This window comes from Exophiala viscosa (genome assembly GCF_022695815.1).
Source record: "Exophiala viscosa unplaced genomic scaffold EDD37scaffold_2, whole genome shotgun sequence".
Taxonomy (NCBI): domain Eukaryota; kingdom Fungi; phylum Ascomycota; class Eurotiomycetes; order Chaetothyriales; family Herpotrichiellaceae; genus Exophiala; species Exophiala viscosa.
In genome coordinates, this window is record NW_026944354.1 from 4,061,204 (window position 1) to 4,074,863 (window position 13,660).

Consider the following 13,660-nt stretch of genomic DNA (forward strand, 5'->3'; position numbering starts at 1 on the left):
CCCTCGATGACGTCGTAGGGTCGATGGAATGGGAGTCGTGTAAGCATGAGATTGTTGAGTGTTAGTGGTAGTGGGTGGTGGTGGATTGTATTATTACGACCCTGGATCCTTGCACCAGTCAGGCATAGCCTGTATAAATGATAGGTTACTGTGGCTGTGCCATTGTGCCCAACGAGAGATGTCACAAGACGAAGCACGTCAACCGTGCAAGGCCGCGAATGAGTGAGCATGCCTCGTGAGGCATGCGTGCATACTGTCAGCAAAGGTCTCGGCGGTAAGGACATAGAAGATGCTGTCCACAAGCAATGAGACTGTCCAGGTACGAAGCCACATTGGCCAACACCAGTAGCAATACCAGGGACTGTGTTGAGAAAGAGGAGGGATCATGACTCGAGGTACTTGTATCTTCAGTCTCAGCACGAGGCCCTGGAAGAGATCTCTCCATTCAGGAGGAGTTGCCCTTCTGGCGTGCTAACGAGGTCCACAACTACCAGGTATATGGCCTTCCAGTAAGGCTTGCAGAGCTGTTCGACCTCCAGCTACAGTCACATTGTTGGACTCCTGCGGATATGCTAGCCTTGCGAAAACAAGCACCCGAGTACAGCTCCACCAAAACTTGGTCCCATGCGTACATCGGTTGCAAACCAATACCCACGATCAAGGTTGAGTAAAGTTGGTCGTGCATGAACGCTCACTAATTTGCTTTGAACGACCAGATGTTGAAACTCCGATCATGCATATATTATGTCTCTCCGCAAACCCTCCAGGAAACAGATTTTTTCGCGCCCCCTTAGGCCGGCCTACGTAGGCATCGGCGCTTGATGACCAGTCAAACCCTCTTCTTCATATCCCTCGACAGGTGTACAGGTACAGAACAGATTGGTATCACCGTAAGCGTCGTCCACACGGGCCACGCTAGGCCAGAATTTCTTCTCCCGGAGCCAAGGCAGAGGATAAGCCGCTTGTTCACGCGTGTATGGACGATCCCAATCAGCCCTCATCAAATCTGCCTGGGGATGTGGTGACATCTTGAGGACATTTCCTTCCTTGGGTACTTCACCATCCTCAATGGCCTTGATTTCCTTTCGGATCTCAATGAGTGCATCACAGAATCGGTCCAATTCTTCTTTGGATTCCGACTCGGTAGGTTCAATCATCAAGGTGTTCGCCACTGGCCAGCTCATCGTTGGGGCGTGGAATCCATAATCCTGGAGTCGTTTAGCAATGTCGATCGCTTCGATTCCTGACGATTCCTTGAAGCCCCGTGCATCAAGAATGAACTCATGCGCACATCGCTTTTTGTCGTTGGTGTAAAGAATCGGGTAGTGTGGTCTCAGACGCGACATGATGTAGTTGGCATTCAACAAAGCGATTTCAGTGCCGTGCTTCAGACCTTTACTGCCCATGAGTTGAATATAGGCATAGCTGATCGGAAGGATGGAGGCGCTGCCCCAGGGCGCTGAACTGACGGGAGAAATGGCGGTCGTGGATCGATCAATGTCGCTTGCATGAGGGTCGACATGGGGATGGGAAGGTAGGAAAGGCTTGAGGTGTTCCTTGACGGCGATCGGGCCTACACCAGGTCCACCGCCGCCGTGAGGAATGCAGAAGGTCTTGTGCAGGTTCAGATGACAGACATCAGCACCAATCTCACCAGGACTGCACAGGCCTATTTGAGCATTGAGGTTGGCACCATCCATATACACTTGACCGCCATGGTCGTGCACAATCTGGCAAACTTCCTTGACCCCAGGTTCAAATACTCCAAAAGTACTTGGGTAGGTGACCATGATGGCAGCCAACTCATCCTTATGTTTTTCGCATTTCGTTTTGAGGTCCTCGATGTCAAGGTTACCAGTCTTCGTGTCACATTTCAGAGGTACAACTTTCATTCCGGACATGGCCGCTGAGGCAGGATTTGTGCCGTGGGCAGACACAGGAATGAGGCAGATGTTTCTCTTCTTTGAACTGTCCTTGTTGTCGAGATACTTCTTGATCACCCTCAGTCCAGCGAATTCTCCTTGAGCTCCGGAATTGGGCTGCAAGCTGACGTCTTGCATGCCCGTGATGGAAGTCAAAGCCTTGGAAAGCCTGTTGACGAGGCTAACATAGCCTTGCGCATTCTCAATGGGTGCAAAGGGATGAAGTTTCGAGAATCCGTAGTAGGAAACAGGCAACATTTCCGTTGTGGCATTGAGCTTCATCGTGCATGAACCCAGAGGAATCATTGAATGGACCAGCGAAAGATCTTTGGACTGCAAATGATAGATGTATCTCAGTAGCTCGGTTTCGGAGTGATGTTGATTGAAAACGGGGTGCGTGAGGAAGGGTGTTTTTCGCTCGAGAGATGGTGGTAGTGTATCGTCGTTCGCCTTAGGCACAATCTCTGAACCATAGAGAGCTTCAAGATAGTCCTTGCTCTCGATACCGAAGCATTCGAGGAGATCTGCCAAACCCTTGCTTGTCGTCGTTTCGTCAAATGAGAACGAAAGCAGGGGCTGGTCTACAGTGCTGCCAGGCACATCTTGTCGTAGAAACAATGACCGGTGTTTTGCTCGCTCCAAGATCTTCGTGTGATCCCCTTTGGACTTGGGTTGAACAGTGATGGTATCGAAGAGTACTGCACCGTCCTCACGCACACCTTGCGTCACGATTTTGTAGTCTTTCTGCTCGAGGACTCTCTGCGCGAATTTGGCAATTGACCATACTCGCAGGGCAATGTTCTTGAGACCTTGTGGTCCGTGGTAGATGGCATAAAAGGCGCTCATATTGGCTAGAAGCGCTTGAGCAGTACAAATATTGCTGGTGGCCTTTTCTCTCCTAATGTGCTGCTCACGAGTCTGGAGAGCCAGCCGCAGAGCCTTCTTGCCTAGTCGATCCTTAGAAACACCAACTAGCCGACCAGGAATCTTCCGTTTGTGCTTTTCGCTGCAGGCGAAGAAAGCAGCATGAGGTCCCCCGAAGCCTAGTGGAACACCAAATCGCTGCGAGTTTCCGAAAGCAACATCTGCCCCGAACTCGCCAGGAGCTTTGAGGAGGGTTAGAGCCAGCAGATCCGTCGCAACACCAAACGTTCCACCAGCTTTGTGGACAGCATCGGAAAGGCCTTGGAAATCACGAACACCGCCGGTAGTGTCAGGGTACTGCGCTAGTACGCCTATTAGATTATCCCCTTGATCCTTGACCAGTTGGCAATCATTCTCTAGCACATCTCCGACCACGATGTTGATGCCGAAACCCGTCGCTCTTGAGTCCAGCACAGCAATGGTTTGTGGGTGGACGCGGTTCGATACGACATACACTTTTCCCGGCTTCTTCAGTCTCGAGGTTGGCAGAGCATTCATGGATAGTGTCATTGCTTCCGCAGCTGCCGTACCCTCGTCCAAGACAGAGGCATTTGCGATAGAAAGACCGGTAAGGTCAGTCACCAGTGTCTGGAAGTTCAACAACGACTCAAGACGGCCTTGACTGATCTCCGCCTGATAAGGAGTGTAACTCGTGTACCAAGCAGGGTTCTCGAGTATATTCCGCTGGATGACACCAGGCGTGTTCGTGTCATAATAGCCTGCGCCGATGAAACTGCGCCAGGCCTCGTTTTTGTTTGCCAGACTTTGCAACTCTCTTTCAATGCCATGTTCATGTTTCCCCAATGCATTGTCCTTGTCGAAGCAATCCTGCAAACGTAAAGCTTTGTTCGAGCGAATATCTGAGGGTAAGGTCTGCGAAATGAAGTCCTCCAGGTCTTTGGCAGGTGGATCCAAAGCCTTCACCATATCAGCCTCTTCTGACGGGGAAGGGCCGATGTGCCTCTGACTGAACAGCTCGTCTCGTTCTAGGAATCTCGGCAGTTTGGATCCGCGGGATTCAGCTTCATGTTTCCCGTATAACAGAGCATCAATACCCTCAGGCGTGGTAGGTCTCGGGGTGGTTTCAGGCACGTTTCGTTCGCGGCGTTGTTCCTGCACCGAGAGACATCTCCTGCAGATTCTGGAGAGGTCAATGGGCCTTGCGGAATGAGGACGTAGCAGTCGCCTGACCGGCAGGGATGCCCGCGGCATGGCTAGTATAGTAGTTGCCATTGCGTAGGAAAGAGGATAGGCTGGATGATTGTTATGAAGACATCGGAGTGACTTTAGAAACGAAGTGTCTCATGTGTATGAGAAAAATTAGAGCAAGAGCAAAGGAATGCTGCAGCCGTGGTCGCCAATTGTCTATCTCAACACCGCATTGTGTAAAAAGACCCAGATCTCGGAGCGATGTTCATGCGCACTGCTCACCGTGCCAAGCCCCTCTCCGATAAGGGTTGACCCTCCAATCATGTTTAGCTTATGTAAGCTTCCCCTCCTTATCATGCAGCCTCGTGAAATCTAGTTCAGCCTTACGTACCTTTTGGTCAGTCTCACTCAACGTATGTCTGAATGGGAGCATCGTTGGATCAGGCAATTCCTGCATTCGAGCAAATGCTTCTGATACTGTTCAGAGACTTCAATCGGATCCATGAACAAGACAAAGCCACTAAGCTGCCACGATATTCTGCCGGACATCAGCGTCCTCCCCAATGTTCAATCTAGGGCTTACATGTCCCAGGTATTTTGCAGACATCCGAACCCCGTAAAGTGATCAGTCTGTGTCATGAGTCTCTTGCGCGACTAGGCCAGATATCCCCGGTCACTGACCGAAGCAATTACGCACTTTGATCGAAGCTGGGGAGACTTGATTTACCATTCGAGTTTTCTTCTGGAGCTTTCGGCAGCAGCCGACCGACATATACTTGGCAAGCGAGGTAAGCAGCAGCTTCATCCTCCCCCTCCGGAGATGTTGTTCCTGGAGAATGTTGTGAAAACAACGACAAGCATGGCCCCTGAAACTCCTCAAAGGTATGCGAGAGTACATCTTGGCTGCTCAGAGGCCGAGCAAATCAAGCATGCTCTTCCATCTCAGACATACTGCGAAGACCCTCCAGCCGGACTTTCTGTGGGTATTCCTGGCGATGTGCTGTTGTGCCAGCTGCCATCCTATGTGCCGGCCCGCGGGGAACCTTCAGCCTTGATATCTCGACACACATCCTTCACCAGCGTATGTGAAGGTATCACAATGTTGTATGCTTCCTCTTTTTCTTAGGTGTTCCTCGTTTACGGCACAAGAAGTGTGCTTTTCCGATGGCACCACAACGCAAGCGGTGGCTTTGTGAATTGACTCGTCAAGCACAAGATCAGATCATCGGAGAGGTATGCGCCTTCTGTGTGCGTGCTGAATCTGCAGGTCGGTAAAGGGTATTTGTCAGGAGGCTACCGTACTTCCAAAGTTGCTCCGCAATTACCATCAACACTCCGACGGTTCTTAAAGAAACACATTGACTACCGCAACAACTTGAATCCTATGCTCAAACTTGCGACTTGGGGAGCTCGCCCTTGAGTGAGGCTGGCCCCTCAAATTGACGGCCTTGACGTCATTCTCTCTTCCCTCAATGGAGGTGACCATGGACTTGCTTTTCGGTCGTTCGTGCAAGAGGTTAATAACAGGTAGGTCCCCGTTATGTGTTCGCTTCACCCTTCGTCAACTGCTTCACAGAAGGTGCTGCGAGTCTTTCCTGGACCTCCCTCCACCTTTCGACACATAAGGCTGTAAAGATGGAGTCGATGGCTTCCATCGTGATGGAGGGGCCGCCAACCTTGCGCCATGCATTTCTTGTCATTGTGGCTGTACGAGCTACTCTGCATGCTCGAGTTCACTTGTGGTGCTCTGAGACCAAGTTTAGGCGTGGTGAAAACGTCCTCTAGCATCTTCCTGCGCCCCTCTCCTTGGAATGGCTGCGTTCTTATCTACTCTCTTCCTCAGGCGTTGCTTTTCACAATCATTCTTGCAACGACTTCACGACATGCTCTGAAATCTTATGTTTGTTCTGAGAGATGGCACGCAAGTGGACTATATCACTAGGGGCGCTGCCAACCTCCCAGGGTCGCCCTCAATGTGACGTACTTTACCATGCTTACACCCATTACATCCTCTACAGCGACGACGGACGTGCCCGCATCTACGCTGTTCTACTCCTGCTTTACTTCAAATCGACTACTTTGTCCAAAGTTTTGGCCTGTCTCATTCGTACGTGTTCCACAACTCAGTGGGCCTAGGCTGATGTGCGTAGTGTTTCCCTGTCTTGTTCTCACCACATTGCGAACCTTACGATACTTCGAGATACAATGTCTCCGAAAAGACGTCCTGGTCCGGTTCTGCCCGCTCCTCAACGCTCGTCTGGCTTGGATGTGCCGGCCTCTGACCGCTTGTGTCGCCGTGGTCTCGTCGCACACCTACTTTCTATGCTCTCAGCACGATGGTATGAAGTCACCCACGTCCCCAAGGCACACTTCGCTGACTCCTAGAGCGCCAGATACGAGCTACACTTTTCAGCACCGCTTAGCTACACGACTTACTGTCACTACGATGTTTCTTCTCCATCTCTGTGGTGCCATTGCCGGTCTGCTGCGGCGTGCTCTGCGAAAATATCGCCATGTCTTCTCGATTTACTCCTGGAAGATGCAAACTGCAATGCTCCCCCGACTGTGGCTCGATATCGGAAAATTCTATCAAGCTGTACTCGACTTCACATCTGTCTTGCATGGGCATCTGGAAGTGGGGCAGTATGAACCCAAAGATCTCCCTAAAATTCTTTCCGAGATTCAGAAGCATGGAATTGTCGTACAATACCTTGGTCAAGGGGATCTTACCGAAGTGGTGAAGGTGGAACCCCAATTTGAGAAACCTTTTGCGCGGAAACGCCTGAAATGCTCGACCCTGGACGACACTGAAATCCGTCCGGAGGCCGAGGAAGTCATTCGACACGAAGCAGAAATATGGCAGTATCTCACACAATTCCCTCACTCCCATTTTCCTACCTTGCGAGCGAATCATTCTGACGACAATCCTCCATGCTTCGACTACTGGCCAGTAGGTAGTGAGAGAAATTTGGAGGATTGGTTGCAACACCACTACGACATCAGCAGTCCAGACCGAGTTGTCAAAACGATCATGTTAGGATGGTTTGGTTGTGTCCGAAGTATTATGGTGCACCTTCATGAGGTTGCCCACATCCTGCACTGTGATATCAGACCCAGCAATTTGATCATATACGACAACCATCTATACCTGATCGACCACAGCAAAAGTCGAGTATTGACAGAGGAATCTCACTACACCTATGATGAAAAGATTGGCGTGACACGATACAGTGCTCCTGAAGGTATGTACAACATGACAGAGGCTAGCAATTCATACGCTGACACCCTTTCAAGTAACTAGTCAAATCACGAAAGGCTTTCCTGTCGACGTCTTCTCCTTTGGCATTATCTTCCTCTATTTGTTGGTGACGCTCTGCGGGAAGGACCCGAGCGTAATTACGAGCGAAGGCTTCAAAGAGACAAAATACTTCCGTCATCCTGCAAAGCAGCGTTACGTTGTCGAAAAGCTATTGCCAAGTCTACAATACGACAAAATCCAGCCAGTCTGTACTCGTGCCGATTTTGACGCGTTGAAGAATGTCATCATCCAGATGATGCAGACCAAACCTGAGGACCGACCTTCGGCATCTGCCATCACACTTCCTATGGCTTGTCAGGCATACTGCTGTTCAGGATCTCATCCGGTCCTCCACGACAAGGTAGAGAATACTAGGTCCAGCATCTTACACGACGAACAAGCTGAACTCCAAACCCCACGAGATTGTCAGCTGCCATCTCTTCAGATCCCATCGATTGTCATTGAACGACAACCTCAAATAAGCCAGCACAGACGCACGCTTACTCCGTCCACGCTGGTTTCAGAGCCATCTTTCCAGTTCTCTCAAGCCACGACCGACGACTCGGCATTGTCGACAGCCTCGTCGCTTGGATACGAAGATGGAATGCCTCCTCCCCCAAAGCAAGATGTCACGGCCACACCTCGAAAGCTGCAGGCAGGACTCCAAGAAGATCTCGCTCATACGGCCGGTCCTTGGGCAACTCAAACACCAGATAGAGGCGTTGATCAGACAGACATGAAGCTCAAGCGCCCGCCATTCGCCAGCCGGCGCGTCGCAGATGCTCTCAAAACCATAAAAGATGCGGATAGGCCTTTCATTGTCCATCCGTCCAAGAGAGCAAGAGAACTTTGGAGACAAACGCCAGTGGAGAGTCCAAAAGCAAAATACAGCAGACGAAGCGAGCAATATGGTCCATGCACTCCGGCTTTGCCTGCCGACTCTGCAAACCCTGCTGGACTCGTGGAGACCCCACTAAGAACTATGGAGCTTGACCTCTTCGAGGAGCTCGTTCTGGAAGTGGGCGAGGGAGAGCCCACTTTTGTTGAAGGTCCCATCAGAAGGGGCTTGGAGTTTGCGAAGCGTGCGAGCGTGCAAGAAGTCAAGTTCGACTTCAGCGATACGCTTGGATTGGTCCCCAGTCGTCAACCCACTTGGCCCCCCAACCAGCCATCGCTCAATATCGCTTGCACCTAGTGGTCATGGAAAGAAAGTCTTTCTATATGTCTTTCTATGGATTTCAAGTCCCAGTTGTGCGATATCCAGAAATTCAGAAACAGCATTGCTCACAACTCGAACGGCCTGGAATATTGCATTCACGGAGACAGCCTCTCAGGCTATGATGTATTGATTTCACGTACAAAGCATGGAGTTGCCTTATCAGCCTGCGATTGCGGTATATTTGAAAAGTCCAAAAGATCACAGATGCCACGGATGCATTCGTATCAACAAGGTTGGAAGCCTAGATATCACAATAGTATCTCTTCAAGCCCACTACCAGTAAATGTGCACCTCAAGCTCCTCTCGCCAATTCCCTCCATGGCCTGACATATCGAGGCTGCGGATTCTTCAGGATCGCCACCTTGGCGTCGTACATGGTCAGCGCCAGCGCTCAAACATTTCATCACGATACTTGCATATTCGGCGCCCATGAGTTCTGGCAAACTCATCGCTGCCGCCAATTTCAGCCTGTTTTGTATCTTGACCGGACAAGTGGACTTCGTGGGTGGTACGCCTTCGTTCCGTGCTGCGAAAATGTCGATTGCTGCGCACCACAGCCCAATCTCAAGCAAAAGTACTCCAAGCGCGTATACATCATAATCGGCGGTAAATGCTTCATTGGGCACACCCTGGCATGCAGGGTGTCGCGAAATATTTCGCTCCAGGCAGTGACTGAAATGACAAGATGTATCATCATCTAGGCGCCTGGAAAAGTCGCAGTTGACGAGGTAGGGAGATTCCCAACGGCTCAAGCCACGCCCATCATCGAAGAATAACATTGATCTCCTCGTTATGTTCTTGTGCAGGATGCCACCAGCGTGGAGAGTAGCCAGAGCCGAGGAGGCCCGCTTAGCCAGCCGCAATCGAGCTCGCAATGAGATGTCCGTAGGTGACGCCTTTTCCATGAGGTCTTGGAGAGAAACGATTGAAGTCGTATCAACCGTATTGGAGAAAGGGAGATGATAGACAAAGGCGTATCGTCCAGTTTCATGTTCGGGTTTGACTAAACCTTGGATTGCTAACACTCCTGAGTGACTGGCAGGGCCTAGTCGCTGCCACCTTTTGGCCATCTTAAGCAGTTCTTTGTGGACGAAGCTGCACGAAGTATCATCGGCGCTGCAGTCATGATCCTTCTGCTCGAGAAGAACGTTGAAGAGACGGCCATTTCTGAACAAGGTTGTCATTTGGAGCGTCTTGTGAGGTTGGACGTGCCCTAAGTCATTTTCATAGAGTCTATGCACTTGACCACAAGGTACTGGAGAAATGGGGTCTTCGTCGGAATTAGGGTCGTCCATCTCGCCGTCCAGTTTGGCGTCGGTGTCCGCACTGTGAGAGATGAAATGGTGGTTGGTCAAGACAGCGATGGGCGTGCAGCTGAGCAGCCTCGATGTGTGCAGCCGACTCTTCTCAAGTACACTTTCCAGCTTGGATGCCGACCAAAGGACGTTGTCAGCACTGTCAATATAAGTAGAAATAATGCCCTTTGGGCAATGTGGTCGTGCGGTACCCTCTGCCTTTTCGCCAGGAATTTGCTGCTGCGGCACGATCTTCGTTGGATCGTCTATGACTGATATTGCGGCATAGTCATCGTAGCATCGCCTCAGCCTGACCATTTGAGATCGCATCTGTATATCAGGATCGGTCAGGCTGTCCAGGAGAGACAGCCAGACTCTTTCTATAGCCTTAACCTCCTGCTGGAAGCCCTTGTGTAGGCTCGTCCTGGGTTGCCAATCCTCCTTGAACAGCAGAACGACCTCAGCAATGAGCTGAGCAAGTGATCTGGAGGTCAAACAATCAGCCCAAAGCTGGCGGGCTTTGTCTTGGTTATTGCAAGACATTCAAAATCCTTTCGTTTGTGAACAAGTTGGTCACTCACTGCAGCTGAGTGAAAGCAACAGTATGAATAATGTTACATTGAGTGACAAGAAGCGTTAGACACAGCCTCCATACCACTTGTGCTCTGGCGCATGTCGTTGCCTTTCGAGGCGGCACGTTAGGATGTGTGGGCTGAGGTGCGGCTGTGCCTCGTAACCCGGCCTGGTCAGGTTGTGCAAGGCAACCCCCAATGGGACCACCCTGTTGCCCATTGTCAACCACAAGCCTTTTCTGGGCTGTGGAATGTAAGACACTTTCTCACTCAAAGGCATCTTGCCAAATGGGTATCATGTGTTCGTGCTTTCGAAGGCGAGGAATCTCATGGCTTGGATATCCTGTTCTACCCTGGGCAGGCTCCACCCACTCGTCGGGCGATTTGGGTGTTGCGCCATGAAGCCAAGCGCCGTGGTGGGCAGTCTCAGATGTTTGCTGACACCCGATCCCACCTGCATGATTATGACCCTCACGGGGTCACTTAGGATCGTCTCATCTACGAAGTAATCGAGCACCTGACCGAGAGCGTTGTTAGTAAGCGGCGGCTACTCACATGATTCTTTCCCAAGTCAAGAATCTGGTACAGAGAATCACAAACCTAGTTTACTCCCATTGACGCCTATGCTAAGATTATAGTATATACATTGAAAGTGACCATTCTCGAAAATGACCTAGCAACCATATTCATCAATCAGCACACTGTCTGCTTGGCTGATGGGATTCATGGGTCAAACTTCGGACACGCCTTAATCACGTTTGTGATCTTGTCGATATTGCCTTCGCTAGCAGACAGCAATGATACAACAGCATCTCTGTAGTCGTCACCCATGGCCTGTCCAAGTTCGTCTCCGGCGAGATCGAGATATGCATCCTTCGCCAAAATTTGATTACCTACCGCCACGCCCATTAGCTGGCACATTGTCTCGGCTGTCTTCCAGAGGCCGATCTCTAACAGGACGACCCCGAGCGAGAACATGTCGTGCTTCCTCTCGTACTTAGCAGGGTCGTCCGGCGAACGCTCAGGATGTTGATAACGTCTGAGATGTGTAGCGGCAGCAGATGCGTGATTGGTCCAGCCTCCGGCAGTTCGAGAGAATTCAAAGTTCACAAGATATGGCTTGTCGTAAGCAACCTTGGACTCGGAGTCAGTGAAAATAACGACTGATTCACTGCACACGCTTTGGTGCACCCATCCGGCGGCGTGCAGAGCAGCCAAGGACTTCGCGAGCTCAAGTGCGATTTTGGAGCGATTTTTGAGGCTTGAAGCGTCTTTCATAGGAGGCTCGGACTCGATTATGCTGTTCAACGACTGTGGCTGTTGGTAAAGGCTGTCTGGAGGGAAGTCGAAGACAAATGCAATTCTCTTATCTTCTTCCTGTACGACGTAGCCGCGTAGGCTGAGAAGGTTAGGATAGAATGGAGGCCGAGCGAAGGCGAGGACATGGACCAGGCTTTCAATGTCCTTCCGGCGTTGAGCGCTGAAGTCTCTATCACCACCGGACCAGCCTTTGTACTCAATCAAGACATCCTGGCTGGCACCATCGTGGTCCTTCCTCTTTCCAGCCGATAGTCTGGTGCAATACTCCGGCTCCAACGTCACATCAGACAACTGCCTAGGAGTGTCCTTCGAAAAGGGCAGGCTCCGAAGCTGTTGCTGGTGTTCTTCAGGGGTAGTATCGTCTTCGCCAAGCTCTTTTATCCGCTGTATGCCAGCATAGTTGAGGGCACCGGTCGCCTCTGCATCGCGACGAAACTCGGGCGATTTACCGGCTTCGTCGAGCATCTGCCACCATCTTTCTTGGGTCCCATGCTTAGAGAGCACAGGTTGGTCAATCATCATATACGGGACCCCCTGCTTCATATCCCCAGTGATCTGTTGCATCTGCTTCAACATGGCTTCAAGTTTCGGTTTTTCAAAGGCTGCAAATTTGAACGCCGTCAATTTGGCTTTGTAGCTCGCTTTCCAGTTGCCCAGCTTGAAAACCTCCTTCTTCTGACCACTTGGCTGATGTTTCGTGTTGCTGGCCGTAGGGAGAACCAAAGTATTACTCGAGGAAGCCAGTGCGCCTGTGGGTGCTGCGGCTTCATCTTCGATTAGCCACTGATCCTGGCCCGCAGGAAGCTGGGCCTGCAGCGAGTCCGTGCCACCTTCGAGAGCTCTGGTATAAGACTCGTTGAATTCGCGATAAGTCGGATCATGTTTGAGAGCAAGTCGTCGACTCCCATCAAGGAGGTTCTGAAGGTCCTTAAACTTCAGCCTTAGATCGGGCAACCAAGACAATTCCGAGTTGGCGGGCAGATTTGAGAGGAATATCTGAGCAAAAGCTCGGATGAACACCAGTTGTGAATGAAACTTCTCCCTCAGCGCGGCAATCTCTGCATCGTATTTTGAAGCTGTACGGATAGTGTTGTACGTCCATCTTGTAACCAGGAAAACATCCTTGGCTATCATTATCATCAGTTCCACGCTCAGGAATTCCGCCATGCCGCCGGTATTTGATGTATGCTGTTGTTGCGGAACTTCCAGGTGAAGAGTTGTGTACTGAGTGTCGAGCAATGTCAAGAAGTAAGGCCGTAATGTCGGTATCAGACCATCACGGGCTGACCACGATCCTTCGGCTTTTTTTCAACATCTTTGAGGGCAGTAAGAGACATAATCAGGCTGGCCTCCTCTACAGTAATTTACACAATTGCGCACCACAGAGGAATTGGTACGCATTCGCTAGACCATTCGTGTGATTGGCTCACATGCGCCAAAATACTTGAGAATGCAGGAAAGCAGAGTCTCAGCCTCACCGGCGCCCACCACTTTCATGGAGGACCAATGAGCAGCTCCGTGGCGCTTCAGTGGCTGTCCAATATGGTGGTGACCGGTCTGGCGTATACGAGCGTGAATTGGACCGTTGATAGTGTGTAGTGCATGTGATGTTTTGAGCAATATCAATGGCCAGCACGCCAGAAAGTCGTCAGGCTGACTCGGGGCTGTTTTCGTCCCATGGCGAGCATACGCAGTCATGTTCCACACTGCTAAAGGGCCTGTGTCGTTATCGCCATCACGCTCGTAGTGTAGGTTGCCCATTCCTCAGCCCGATTGAGGTATTATTGACTCAGTCAGGTTTTCTGGCAGAAGAATGCGGCTGCACATGACACAACGCCAGCCTTTCAAGCAAAATGCCATCCGGGTAAGTGATTGCGGTTGATATTCGTCCACAAGGTCTTGGCTGGTCTTTCTTCCATGGCTTATCGAGTGCGGTAAGTAAGTGTGAAGGCTTGATGAGA

At 50.9% G+C, this 13,660-nt stretch overlaps 4 protein-coding genes across 4 annotated transcripts; 1 reads left to right on the top strand and 3 right to left on the bottom strand.

Moving 5' to 3' along the window:
- Window positions 1-542: 542 nt before the first annotated feature.
- EDD37DRAFT_294458 (glycine dehydrogenase) lies at window positions 543-4,219 on the bottom strand. The gene has a single exon (XM_062811153.1). The coding sequence runs from the start codon at window positions 4,077-4,079 to the stop codon at window positions 801-803; it is 3,279 nt and encodes a 1,092-aa protein (XP_062674021.1). The 5' UTR covers window positions 4,080-4,219; the 3' UTR covers window positions 543-800.
- Window positions 4,220-5,909: 1,690 nt separating this feature from the next.
- EDD37DRAFT_647789 (kinase-like domain-containing protein) lies at window positions 5,910-8,488 on the top strand (the record flags this gene model as incomplete). Its single annotated transcript, XM_062817932.1, has 4 exons — window positions 5,910-6,102; window positions 6,146-6,334; window positions 6,389-7,237; window positions 7,290-8,488. The coding sequence occupies 4 exons, from the start codon at window positions 5,910-5,912 to the stop codon at window positions 8,486-8,488; spliced, it is 2,430 nt and encodes an 809-aa protein (XP_062674022.1).
- A 136-nt stretch (window positions 8,489-8,624) lies between these two features.
- EDD37DRAFT_294777 (uncharacterized protein) lies at window positions 8,625-10,512 on the bottom strand. Its single transcript, XM_062811157.1, has one exon. The coding sequence runs from the start codon at window positions 10,348-10,350 to the stop codon at window positions 8,761-8,763; it is 1,590 nt and encodes a 529-aa protein (XP_062674023.1). The 5' UTR covers window positions 10,351-10,512; the 3' UTR covers window positions 8,625-8,760.
- A 500-nt stretch (window positions 10,513-11,012) lies between these two features.
- EDD37DRAFT_294775 (uncharacterized protein) lies at window positions 11,013-12,984 on the bottom strand. The gene has a single exon (XM_062811156.1). The coding sequence runs from the start codon at window positions 12,864-12,866 to the stop codon at window positions 11,103-11,105; it is 1,764 nt and encodes a 587-aa protein (XP_062674024.1). The 5' UTR covers window positions 12,867-12,984; the 3' UTR covers window positions 11,013-11,102.
- Between the last annotated feature and the right edge of the window lie 676 nt (window positions 12,985-13,660).

Bases quoted from the DNA above. Each gene is read 5' to 3' on its own strand.
- EDD37DRAFT_294777 (XM_062811157.1), bottom strand. From the start codon at position 10,350: ATGTCTTGCAATAACCAAGACAAAGCCCGCCAGCTTTGGGCTGATTGT.
- EDD37DRAFT_294458 (XM_062811153.1), bottom strand. From the start codon at position 4,079: ATGGCAACTACTATACTAGCCATGCCGCGGGCATCCCTGCCGGTCAGG.
- EDD37DRAFT_294775 (XM_062811156.1), bottom strand. From the start codon at position 12,866: ATGGCGGAATTCCTGAGCGTGGAACTGATGATAATGATAGCCAAGGAT.